The sequence below is a fragment of the Patagioenas fasciata genome, chromosome 3 (genome assembly GCF_037038585.1).
Source record: "Patagioenas fasciata isolate bPatFas1 chromosome 3, bPatFas1.hap1, whole genome shotgun sequence".
Classification (NCBI taxonomy): Eukaryota; Metazoa; Chordata; class Aves; order Columbiformes; family Columbidae; genus Patagioenas; species Patagioenas fasciata.
This window is the reverse complement of record NC_092522.1, coordinates 15663837-15677641: the sequence shown is the minus strand read 5'-3', so window position 1 is coordinate 15677641 and position 13805 is coordinate 15663837. Positions and strand designations below refer to the sequence as shown.

General features: G+C 44.4%; 1 protein-coding gene across 2 annotated transcripts in view; it reads right to left on the bottom strand.

Moving 5' to 3' along the window:
- The window catches only part of DTD1 (D-aminoacyl-tRNA deacylase 1), a 30943-nt gene extending 17599 nt beyond the window's left edge, over positions 1-13344 (bottom strand). For both annotated transcript variants that reach the window (XM_065835721.2, XM_071805867.1), the window contains exons 1-3: positions 13185-13344; positions 10588-10678; positions 6609-6844 (exon numbers count right to left, since the gene is read on the bottom strand). In XM_065835721.2, coding sequence (XP_065691793.1) covers positions 6609-6844; positions 10588-10678; positions 13185-13227 — 370 coding nt within the window. In that variant the 5' untranslated portion in view covers positions 13228-13344. The remainder of the gene's footprint in view (positions 1-6608; positions 6845-10587; positions 10679-13184) is intronic.
- Between the last annotated feature and the right edge of the window lie 461 nt (positions 13345-13805).

Here is a 13805-nt window from a genome sequence, read left to right as displayed (position 1 = left end):
CAGTTACTGCACTCAAACCCCCATTCACACACACACAGACAAAACAGTGGGTCGTTCAAATAGTTAGAAATGGACTTCAGTAAGAAAACAAGGCAGTCTGTGTTGATCAAGTGCAGGGCATGGACACAAGTGTACTGGCCACTCATTGCTTGCATGTGGCTGGCCCTTTTTATACCCATAATCCTCTACATTTCCATGCTTGTTCCTCCCAAAATCACCTAGATCCACTCCCTTCCCTGGCTTCAGTTCCTCACCTAAACATCCCATAATAGCTCTTGTGCTACCCCAAAATGCTCTCCCCCTGAATGTGCCCTCGTATCCCTAGGCACTGTCTCTGCTCAGTCCACAAGGTGCTCTGGAGACTCCTCAGGATGGGCATCACACCTGGACCATGGGACTGAGGGTCCCCCAGGACAGCCCTGGGAAGGGCCTGGACAGGGTTTACAATCCTCCAGGTCCAGAATTTGGGTTTCCCTGCCTGTTTCTGTGCGCCTTTGTGTGTGTGAAGATCAGTTTTGTGTCACATAACCTGAGGAGAACAACTGCAGCAGGAGTGAAAATGTCTTCTCATTTGACAGCTCCAGCGTAGGGTAAGTACCCTATGGAGCGAGGGGACAACTGAGGCTGCAGTGGCATCAAAGAATGGCACATCACAACTTACTGCCACATCAACAGCGACTGCTTTTCAAAGGTGCAGCTGACTTGACTGGGTAACTTGGGTAAACAGAAATACCATGAAGCTGCCAGTATTTCAGGAAAGGATCAGTGTGTTCTGAATGCTAGCTAACAGTGCAGAAGAAAAAAAGAACAGAGTTACTAAATAACTACAGAAAATAACAGAAAATTTAAAAGACAAAAGTATTACAAAGTAAAAAAATTCAAAAATACCTGTTCTCATTTTAAAAATTTGCAGGACCTTGGAACATGTAAAGGGTCCCACTGAGAAAATATGTCAGAGCAATCAAAAAGCTAGGGATTCTAATTTTCCAGCACAGTTTTCAAAACCTTTGCCACCCACGATAGATGAGAACCTGCAGAGAAAACTCAGGTAGCTTCTCCCTAAACCCATAGTTTATGGTCTCACTGGTGAATCATGCAGATACACATTTTCAAAGATGCCTCTCAGTTGAGAAATAAAAGCTTGAAGAATACTTGGGTTTTTTTAGCTGCATCTGCACCTCTGAAGTCTTATCTACCATAATGTATAAGAGTCTCTTAGAGAACAAATACCAACTACAGCACAAGAATCTCAAAGAATTGTTTCCTGCACAGAAACAGAGAGCTTCTGCATCTGAGAAGCACAAAAAAACAAGACTCTGTACTTTCATGCAGACCATGAGGGAAGGATTTACTAACATGCTTAGAAAGTGTTTACATTGCTTCTTTAGGAAGACCAAGCAGATCATAGTTATATTTACAGTGTATATGGAAAGAGATGTACCTATACTCTGATCACATAAACCAGGCAAAACTAATGCATCTTTCTTCAACAAAATAATAAATGAAAAATACCATCTTTATTAGTGGGAACACAGCTTTTCAAACAGATCTCTACACATTGTGTAATCCCTCTGCTGTACTTTACTTTCAGAAAATGAGTACCTTTTCCGGACCTTAAAAAAAGATAAACTTCACAGACCCCTTTTTTCAAAGGCTGACAAACTAGTCAAACAAGCCCCTACTTTTATCAGAACACTCAAAGCACTCCAATGTCACAAACACTTTCTATCTTTTTTTGGCACCAGAACTATTGCCAAGGGACATCTTTCTATAACCACTCCCTCCCATTCTCCTCATTCTTAAATTTTCAGCCTTCTGACCAAGGTCAAGGTGAATCACAGCTCAAAAAGTTTAAGATTTAGAACTAATGGAAACAGTACTTAAAACAGGTATGTCTGTTAATGCACTCCTCTGTAGCCTCTATCTTCCAGACCTTCTTCTCAAAGACAGAAAGGGTCTCAATGCCTTGCAACCACCACAATATGAAAGGCAGTGTGGGTTTCTGTCTCAGCAACTTCATTGTCTCAAAGGCTTTAAAAAGCCAACTGAGGAAGAATTTCTTCACAGATTCCAAAATCCCTTTATTGATCTGGACCACCACATGCCCTCATCTTGAGGCTTCCAAACATACTGCAAAGGTGATGTTATTTGCAGAAGTAGCTGTCACCTTCCCTTATAACAAACTGATCTGCCCTGTAGTTTCAGGGACCATGGTCCCTGCACAGTGTGTGCTTTCCTCACGGGATGCATCTGGATTTTCGTACTGGCCACTCCCTTATACAACAAAACCAAAGGGTTCCAGTGGTCCATTGGGACAGCTAAAACCTAGTTTCACAATTTCTTCTTAAATCAATGCCTAAACCCTCCTTAGAAAGAGATGCTTCTTCAGCAGAATTTGCCCCAGTGTTGGTTGCCTGCCTTAAAAACATGTTCCTGCTCTCCTTCCCCTGCCCCAGCGTCTACCGTAGTTTCAGTATATGGCAATTCATATAACCTGCCAGAGAAGGCACTTTTCATGTGTGTGTTATGTCATCCTGCAGAAGTAACCTGAGAGACAAGCCTGACTCCCCTAAAACAGACTGACATATGTGGTACCACTGCATTTTGCATTCACCTAAGATCACACTGGTGGAATACATCACCTCTGCAGCAGACAGGCTGCAAAGGAGTTGATTATCCTGCCCTTGAGTGCAACTTCTCAAACCCTGATGCAGACAAATCCCTCTTCTGCACAGGACTGCAAAGAAACTGAAGACATCATCTCTTCCATCTCTCTGTCCCAAGAGTCTGTCTGGGTTGATTTTCATTTTTCAGTCAGAAGGAAAGGAAGAGAAAGAATCCACCCTCCCTGGATGTTGCTTGTTACCCCACCAACTTCTACTGTCCACGGGAGAGACCAGTAACTTACCCTTAAATACTCTTTTTTTTTTCCTGCTTTTTATATCACAAAGCTCATCCATGTATTAAGAACCTTTCCCCACTTTAAGACTTCTTGACTGATCAAGTCACCTCCTTGCAATATCCTCTGCAACAAAATAGGATCCTACAAGTATCATTAAAGCGAGAAGTTTATTCTGCTGGACACCTATGTCTTCAAATTCCTTTTCCCTTTAGAATCTGCCATACATACCTCCCTCAGAGGCAAAGAAGATCTTGATCTGAGGTGAGACAGACAAGCCACATCTAAGATGTAAAGACTTGAAAATGAGATACAACTTACTTTCAGAATATTTTTTGGACATATCTCAAGCTTCATGACCTAGAAACTTCACACTGGTTTTATTCATAAGTTATTTCTAAGCTTATCTACTTGGAAAGTTATTCCTAATTAGCCCCATGCCGGTACTCTTGCTCCACATAAGAGTACTTATTCCAAAGTGACAACACTCACAAACGCACTTAATCAGAGGGAATAATTCTGCTTTTAACTTGCACCAAACTTTAATCTGAATTAAACTCTGCCTTGTGCAGCTGTCCTCTCATATTTACTAAGATATTAAGGGAATGAGATATTTCACACTCTCTGTCCTGCTAATCCTTACTGCTTCAGAAAATTAAATACACATTCAAGTAAGAGAGTGAAGGCCCTGACACACAAGGAGAAGCCTTGGTAAGCCTAGGTTTTGGATATTAGCTTGCACAACAGAGTACACAGGCCTGCATTCACCAGCTCTGCTCCTCAGAATGGAGTGAGGTGTTCAAGAATTAATTTAACAACAAGAAAGCAAGACAAGTAAGGACTTATGATACAGCCTTCTCTTTCCTAGATATGGGTGTCCACCTGCAGTCTTAAGACATCTGCGTTAATTTAGGAGCCACAGTTCTGAGCCTTCTCCAAGACTTTGTTTTGCCAAACGTCCCCCTGCTCTGGGTGTGAAAGAACGGTTTGCATTTCAATTTGGGGAACACTTACCATTCTGAGCTCCAAGCTGGCAAGCTTCAGATAGACCAGATACCAGATGGAGGAAGTGCCTGCCCAGCACCTACAACAGTGGCACACGTAGTAGCTCAATTTCCAACAGCCGAATTAATGTACTGACAAAACATAGGGACTAGAAAAAAAAAGGCTCTTTGGCAAAATGGCAAGACATTTATCGATCTGTCTTTGACTTGGCTACACAAATTTTACTTTAAATTATTAAATTATTCCTCTAAAATGCATTAAGCAATTTGTTCGATCAAAGGGAAAGGCACCTATAGCAATCCAGAGAATCAAAATTTCATCTCCCAATACGAGTACAGACTTAGAAGGTAGAAAATAGAGCCTCATGCTGATACACTAAGCCTATTTTAATAGTCCAGAAGCTGATTCACCAGTGCTCCTTCCCAGTGCCCTCCCATCACCCTTCGTAACACAGTAACATGTAGGACAGCCTCCTGCAGGTCAGGTTCTCATTTCCTTAGGACTTTTTCACAGAATCGTAGAATGGTTTGGGTTGGAAGGGACCTCTGGAGACCATCTAGTCCAACCCACCTGCTAAAGCAGGTTCACACAGAGCAGATTGCACAGGAATATGTCCAAGTGGGTTTTGAATGTCTCCAGAGAAGGAGACTCCACAACCCCTCTGGGCAGCCTGTTCTAGTGCTCTGGCACCATCAAAGTAAGGGCAGAATTCAATATGTTTGCATGCCACACTAAATCACAGCCCAGGTATTACAATTTCCCAAACTTATTCTTACACTCAAGCAGTCCTGCTCACATATAGCCTGCCTGCATGTAAAGGCTCTGCGCTCTAATACACCTCAGCTCAGGGAAACTGTAAACTCTACTGACGAAACCACAGGACTTGGTCTACTATCCAAGTAGACTTGGTCTACTGTCTACTGCCAAGCTTCAGAAACTTTGTATGCACAAAAATAAATAGATAAGACAAGCAAACAAACAAAAATAACACTGGCAAAGCAACTAGCACAACAGAAACTTTGATCATAAGAGTCTAATAGATTTAGATGGAGCACAACATAGACTGGCACAGTCTAAAAATAAAGCAAAATTAGAAATTAACAGGTGGCTCCAGTGCTGTCAGTTAGTTTCAAATGCATGTGTTATCTGACACAATAGCACAGGCAGTCACTCTTGGGTTTCTAAATCTATGTTTACAGCATGAAAAAAAAATGCAGAAGTGAAAGCTGTTTTGCCAGAAGCATTGGCAAACAAGTGCTCAAATATGGGCAGTTAACAAGAGTGGCTATTCACTTCACATGTGTAACCATTATTCACTGAAAAGAGAAGTTCAAAAAGCTGCTGTCAAAATATAAACTGTTTGAAAGTATTTCAGAAACAGAGCATTTTCCAAAACCTAAGCATAAAGACGTAGATATACAGAGATTTATCAATGTTTCCACACCTCGTTTAAATGAAAGAAGTCAGTCCATACTTGTCTTTAGTTTACCAGGACATAAAGATTCAACTCAAATCTTATCAGAGCAAATCTTATTCCCATTGATTTCCCAGGAGTTCTGTTACCAATTTCAGAAGCACAGGAATGGGTCCTAACTTAGTCATAACAAAGATAAAGACTCAAAAAGCACATACTCTGAATTCATTAGAAGTTAGCTATGTTACAGACTGAAAGGGATGCAGGGAAGGGATATCAGAAACGCATTCCTTATCATCAACAAGTGTCGACTGGAAGAACATATCAAGCTACTGGAAAGCTGACATAAGATGGACATTTTATATGTGCATTTCACTGTACCTCCTTGGAAAGCACTGGTATAATTAATTAGCTTCATCTACAGTCTGTATGGAAATTAACCTCTAAGTCTTTCCATAGATATCAGTTCTCTGTCTTTTTCTCCTTTTTTTCCTCATAAGGAAGGTAAGGTTGACTACTACCTATTAATAGCTCCTATTAAAAAAATAGTCTCCTACACATTTGTCTTCTGGGCAAGTGTAAGAAAAATTCAAGTTTAAATACGAAAATGGCCAGAAAGAAAAGAGAGAAGCAAACAGAAAAGATTAAGGTGGATAGAGCACAAACGCAAAGGGAAGCCAACCATTTTTTGGTAAAGAGAAAACAGTTGCGTACACGGCATAGAGTTCAGAAAAGACAGTCTAAATCAAACACTGTTCTCAAGTAGTACATTACACCTCCCACTGCCATCATTACCATCTAACAGAATGTAAAACTAAAGTGACAGATGGAGCTACACTGTCCACCACACACTGGCAACGCCTCCGAGCCTGACTAATCACATATGCCTCAGAAAAAATGTTCCTAATCTAATTAATGTGGCTACACAGCACAAAGCATCCAGCCTTTGAGGGAGCCTGACCCCAGAGCTTGTTCTCATGGCTGCAGGCTCTCTGGGTTACGTAAGAGTCATTGCTCACGTTGTACAACAAATAACAATACAATAGCATCTACGTGTCAAACTATTCCAGAGAAACGCCAGGAAACAGCTTGGCTAGAGGAAGACTGGAGTCATCACCCCGCCAGACTGCTAGTGAAAATACCATAATATCCCCTCATCTACTGCCATGTAAAGACTCCTTTGCAACACAGACAGAAAATCACAGAATAAAAAAGTAACCATCAGGCAAGAGCACATATAAACAAAGCCTATTGGTTACATCAAGGACCTTACCAACCTTTTGCCCTTACCTTTAATAAGCTCTGGTTTGTAGGCTTTCCTTAGCTGCTCTAGGAAGTTGTTATAAAAACATTCCGCCTGCTCTGTGGGCATTGCCATGTGGTAGTCAGGCTTGTTTCCTTTCAGAATGCACTGCAGAGTAAATTGGCTCACACACAACACTTCATACTGTTTATCCATCACGCTTTTGGACCAGTGCTTCCCACTTTCATCTTCAAATACTCGCAAGTTCAAGATCTTTCGAACCCTAGGAGAAGAAAAAGATAATTCCTGAATTGTGCCATGTAGGATCAACAGGTACAAGTTAATGCCTACCACACAGGATAAGATAAAAGTGAAGGCAGGTGAATATTCATTCTGTCTCCACATAACAAGAGATGCCCTTGTCCCTTCCTTCCTAAACCATGGGAATCTCAGCACATTAGGCAGAGCCATAACCAAGAAAGCACATATAACAGTCAGACCATTCATTAACATGATCATTTTACAGAGCATGAGATCAGGACAGAATAACTGCAAGTTACAGGGTGACATAAAGATGGCATAGGAAGTAAGAAACTTACTATTTACTATCTGATTTCATATGTCACAACATTATTTAACTTGTGAATAGCTTTGAGAAATGTAATCTCCCCACCACAATGGGAAATCACACTCAGTATGAAAGGAGATGAGATGATCACGGTTGTTTCCAAACATGATTCACATATATTCCTTCAGCTTTGTGACCTCCTAGGACTCCTCCTGAACCAGGTCCCACAGGCCAGATGAGGACAGCACTTTTTCATCTGGATCATGGAATCATAGAGTGGTTTGGGTTGGAAGGGACCTTCAAAGGTCATCTACTCCAAACCCTTGCAAAAAGCAGGGACATCTGCAATTAGATCACGTTGCTCAGAGCCCCATCCACCTTGGCCTTGAATGTTTCCAGGAATGAGGCATCTACCACCTCTCTGGGCAACCTGTGCCAGTGTTTTACCACCCTCATTGTAAAAAATTTCTCCCTTACATCTAAGGTAAATCTCCCCCCTTTTTGTTTGAAACCATTACCCCTTGTCCTATCGCAACAGGCCCTGCTAAAAAGCCTGTCCCCATTTTAGGCTCCTTTTAAGTACTGAAAGGCCACAATAAGGTGTCCCTGGAGCCTTCTCCTCTCCAGGCTAAACAAACCTCTGATCATTTTCGTGCCCCTCCTCTGGTCCCTCTCCAGCAGCTCCATGTCTTTCTTGTGCTGAGGGCTCCAGGTGGGGTCTCACCAGAGCAGAGTAGAGGGGCAGAATCACCTCCCTCGATCTGCTGGGCACAGGTGACAGGAGGAAGACAAGGAACAGTCCAGAACTGCAGGTGGCAGCAAAGCAGTGACTAGGACACGTTTGTGTTTGTATTAAGGTGGATATTTGGATCTGGGGGGTAGGACTGGTTTGAATACTCAGAGAAGACAAGGAGACTTTCACAAATAGATTCTGAAAAGCAGCAGGCAGACCTGCAACGTAGTCTATGGCTGGACTTTGATTGATAACAAGACTGTATGCATGCCACTCTCCTGTCTTTGGTTTCTTCTTTTAGCTTCTACAAATCTGCAGCATCTATGAACAAGGGAGCATATCAAGTAAAAAGCATTTCAATTGCAGCCATCAGTCAGACATTTTACACTGCACTAGAGGTGAGGCAGTTAGTATAAAATAAAGCTGAGACTTTTTTTTATGGTCATAGAACAGAATCAAAGAATAGTTTGGGTTGGAAGGGGCCTTAAATGGTCATCTAGTCCAACCCCCGTGAGGCAGACTCACAAAAACCATCTCTGCCAATTCGTACATGTCAAAGACAAACAGAATAGTCTCCTGAATGAAGTGGACAGTTAAAAGCCTGAAAGAATCCAGCACATAGACTTAAATCGCTGCCACTGCTATGATTTAACAATAAAGATGTTTGTGGCTTCATTTACAGCAAAAGAGCTGGTTAAGCTGGTTTCTTTCCTTCCTTTTTTTTCAGATGCTGGCTTCCTGCCTTTCCTCTGTCAGTCACTGCAATAACTTGGTGTTGCAAGCACAGTTGATATAGATCACCTACTTGTAATATTCTGAAGTAACTTTCACATTCATCGAGGCAGGAATGAGAAATGACAATAGAGCAAATGTTACACACTGAGAAGGCTAACAGTAGAGCAAGCCAATGGAGCATGTCACGATAAAAACACTTTCAGCTTTGCTGCAATCCTCTACAAGTTTCACATGTTCATAGAATCATAGAAGCATTTTGGTTGGAAGAGAACTTCAAGATAATCAAGTCCAACCATAACCTAACTCTGGCACTAAACCATGTCCCTAAGAACCTCATCTAAATGCCTTTTGAACACCTCCAGGGACGGTGACTCAATCACTTCCCTGTTTCTGTGAATTAATTTTTCCTAGTATCCAGTCTGAACCTCCCCTGATGCAAACTGAGGCCATTTCCTCTTGTCCTATCACTTGCTACTTGGGAGAAGAGACCAACACCCTCCATGTTACAACCTCCTTTCAGGTAGCTGTAGACAGCGATAGGGTCTCCCCTCAGCCTCCTTTTCTCCAGGCCAAACAGCCCCAGTTCCCCCAGCCGCTCCTCATCAGACTTGTGCTCCAGACCACTCACCAGCTTAATCGCCCTTCTCTGAACTCTCTCCAGCACCTCAATGTCTTTCCTGTAATGAGGGGCCCAAAACTGAACACAGCATTCAAGGTGGGGCCTCACCAGCGTACAAGGGGATGATCACTTCCCTAGTCCTCCTGGCCACACTATTCCTGATAAAAGCCAGGATGCTGGTGGCCTTTTTGGCCACCTGGGCACACTGCTGGCTCATATTCAGCCACTGTCAATCAACACCCCCAGGTCCTTTTCCTCCAGGCAGCTTTCCAGCCACTCTTCCCCGAGCCTGTAGCGTTGCCTGAGGTTGTTGTGACCCAAGTGCAGGACCTGGCACTTGGCCTTGTTGAACCTCATACAGTGGGCTTCAGTCCAACAATCCAGCCAGTCCAGAGCCTTCCTACCCTCCAGCAGATCAACACTGCCACCCAATTTGATGTCATCTGCAAACTTACTAAGGGTGCACTCAATCCCCTCATTCAGATCATTGATAAAGAGATTAAACAGAACTGGCCCAAATAGTGAGCCCTGGGGAACACCACTCCTGACTGGCTGCCAACTGGATTTGGCTCTGTTCACTGCAACTCTCTGGGCCCGGCCCTCCAGCCAGTTCTTTATCCAATCCCACTCTCTACTTTCTCGTCTGCATCTGCTAAATGTTGTTTTCACCCTCGCTCACATTCTCCTCTCTTTGCTGCTTGAGCCTTTGCTCTCCTTAACATCAATTAGCTCTACTACCCATTTCTTTCATGCCTTCATAAGAACTAAGGTCAGCCCTAGAACAACAAACAATCCACATGAGACAGAAGAGGACCCTGGAGAACTCTCTATTGCATGTGTTTGCCAGTTGAATGACAATATTTTGTGGTTGTGGAACAGATGGCCAAAGCTAATCCTCCAAGCTGCCAAAACTGATTCACCTTCACAGAAAAGTAACTCACAAGACCATCCAGCCATTTGGAAGAACAAAACTTCACATGTGCAAGCTGAAATTGGAATCTGAGGTTCTGATACATCCCATCCTTGAAGGATGGAGCTCTTCAAGGTAAATTCATAGAGTCAAAAGGACAGATATTTTAAAAAGGGAGATCAGAAAAACTCAACATGTTGATTCTTTGGTTTTGAGTCTGTTCTTGATTAAAAAAAAAAACACATAGGGAATGGAAACAGATTTTTCTCAATGGAATGTAAAAAGAAAACTCTAACTAAGAAACCTGTGTTCAAGGTAAAATCTGAAGAGAAACTAACAGGCAAACTTGTGTTTCCCAACAGGAATGACCTATTTGTTTGGCTACTGCACAGGTATCACTGATTCAGTGCCAGAAATGCACAAATAAAAGAGTACAGGGCAAAAGGAAATCTTTGACTTACATGTGCTCCAGCTCTCTTTGTGTATCTTCCAAAGAAATGCCCAGCAGCACACAGAGGCCTCGTCCTATTGAACTTATTTGTTCACCGCCCACTGGGGAAGGGAGGGAAAAAGAAAAGTAAGGCTAAACACACTGTCTTGTTTTATGACATAAGTAAGTACTGACTTCAGCTGGCAACTGTACAACCACCAGAGAAAACATCATTCTAAACTCTTCTTCTCTGTCTTAAGAGAGTAAAGATCATGTAAAAGCCCTCTTTCAAAAGTCTTCCCAACATCGCGACTTATTTGTGGGGGACTAGCTCAAGATGCTTACTCCAGCATTTAAAAACAATGTATAAAGATTCTCTACTTACAATTGGATTGGCAGTGCTAAAGAGAGAGTTGGCAGAACTCTCTCCAGTCCTTGTAAAAATTATCCACCTGGTTGATATCTATAAGTGTATTCAGTTTCTCTACTCCACCACTCCCTACATATTTTGCATTAGTTGTGAAAAGGTTGATTTCTATTGGATATAGTCCTCAAGGATTTTTTCAAACACGACATTGAACAACCTGCAAATTCTACCTTCCTACTTGGGAACACGATCTTTTTAATGACACTTAAATAAAACACAAACCATCACAGATTCACTGTGTTTTCCTAAGAAATGTTCGAAATTATGCCAATTTAATTAAATTATCTTAACATGGCTGAGGCTGCGATGACTGTAGTAAGATTTAAATGAGGTCTTAAAACTGAGATAAGTGCCAGTTATGCAGCTGTTAAAATTATATCCAGGCTTATGCAACTGGGGAAAAAAAAAAACCTCAAAAGTTCTGTAAAAGGGAAGGAAAGCAGGCTGTGAGTGAAAGCTGAAGGCTTGTGTCTGTGCACCAGTGGTCAGATCCGGACTATTTCCAATAGGCAGAAGCAAAGCAGGGGAGGAAAACTCCTCTCAAAACATCCTCCTTTCCATCCAGTCTGGGTATGAGCCCTCCAGCTCAGAAATCTATCCTCCCACTAAGCACAGTACTATCTCCCTCACAGAGGGACATGCCAAGCTCTTTCAACAGCCAGAAGCAACAGTTTCAATTCTACCCAGAAATGTGGCATTAAATCAGCCACAATCCCAGTGCTAATGGGGTCTGACCACTATTGTACCCGCAGTACCAGCTGTGCACAAAAGCTGGGCTCCTTATCACAGCCCCACTCTTCCAATGCTTCCTGACCATCCATGTGCAAGTAGAGGTTATTTATTTAAGGCACAGGCTATCCTGCTGCACACCACCTCACCCCTGGGCCCCAGAGCAGGCACACTTACTGCCTCACATGCTAACTTCTTGACATTTCAAGCATCTCGAACACAGAAGGTCCAACCAGTGCAATAGCAGGGACATACCATTCAGATACGTCATTTCTAGCAGCAGCAGCTAGGCAAGCACCAGGGCTATCACATGCAAGCATTGCATGGTGGTAACAGGCACAGTACTGCCCACATGCACAAGCAACATAAAAGGGTGAGTCAGGCTGCACTACCAATATGCTTGTGGTGCAAAGTGGAGACTGCAATTGTAGTGCCGGTGCACGCAAGCCATAGGAGAAGGTGACTGGAACGGCTCTGCCAACACACACGAGCAACACATGGAGGTGTCTCTGATTATAGTGCCAAATATTCAAGTAATGGGAGAAAGTGATCACAACAGCATTGCTGACGCACACAAGCAACGCAAAGAAGCAACTGTGACCATAGTGCCAGCACGTGTGAGCCACGCAAGGAGGCAACTGGGGTGGCTCCACCAACACACACAAGCAGTGTACAACAGTAACTGGGCACTTCTGACAAAGCAAGCAATGCAAGGAGATGACTGTGATCATAGTGCAAATGCAGGCAAGCCACGCAAGGAAGCAGCTCCTGTTATAGAAACAACACATGCAAGCCATGGGCAAAGATACTGGGATAGCATTGCTGACACACACAAGAAATACAAGGAGATGACTGCGACTGTAGTGCCAACACATGCAAGCAATGCAAGAAGGCGACTGCAACTGCACTACCAACACATGACAGCAATGCAAGGAAACAATTCTGGTTACAGTGCCAACACATGCAAACTATGTCCCTGGCAACTGGGACAGCTGACACATGGAAGCAATGCAAGGAGGAAACTCTTACTGTGCCCAACACATGCAAGCCATAGGCAAAGGTGATCACAATAGCACTGCCGACACAAACAAGCAATGCAAATGACTGTGACGGTAGCGGCAGCACATGCAAACCACGACACAGCGCGGCTGGGATGGCACTGCCGACACGGACACAGCCCCGCACGCCTATGACGGACAGCCCGGCCAGCACACACAGCTACGCGACCAGACGCTTCCCCGCGCGTGGGGGCAGCCCGACTGCCCACGCACGTCAGCCGTGGGAGAAAGCGAGAGGTGCAGCGCTCTCCACACACGCAGACACCGCGACGGGACGGCACCGACGGGCCGCTGGAGGCCGAGGCGGGGAGGAAAGGCCCGGCCGGGGAAAGATGGAAGGTAGGGGCGGGAGAAACCGTTCTCCGCCCGCCCCCGCCATCCCACTTCCCCTGGCCCCGGTGGCGACACACTGACCTGTGACACTGGCCTGGGCCACCCGCTGAACGATGGCCTTCATGGTGGTGCGGCCGCGCAGCGCAGGCCCGGCGCCGGTGCCGGTGCCGGTGTGAGGGGAAGGCGGCGGCGCTTGGCAACGGCGGCCCCTCCTGCCGGGGCGCGCTGCTCACAGAGCCCCCTGGCGGCTCGGAGGTGCTGCCGCAGCCTCCCGGTCAGAGCCGCTGTCGGCCCGCGGGGTGTGTGTGGTACAACGGGCAGAAGCGGTGCCCGCCGGGGCTTCCCCTACAGGAAGCGTCTGTAGAAAACGGAGGTGTGAGTAGAGGCAGGCGAGGTGCCTACAAATGTTATGCGTGCAGAGAAGGTCCCTTCCTCTAAAGGGAGTTGGTCCCTATAGGGTCCACCTACAGAAAAGAGCAAATGCAGGTAACCAAAGCAGAGTCCTCTATAGGAATTACTATAGAGGCACAGAGATGCATCCATGGAAAATTAGTGGATGGGAGAAGCCTTCTGGAAAAGGAGGTGGTGGCTACAGGAACCAGAGGAGCACATATAGAAAGGTAGGTCTGTAGGAGTATGGGCTGAGGCTCTTCGTGGAAAAGCTCTTACGGAAGATGACATGCAGGCAGAGGAGCTGAAGAC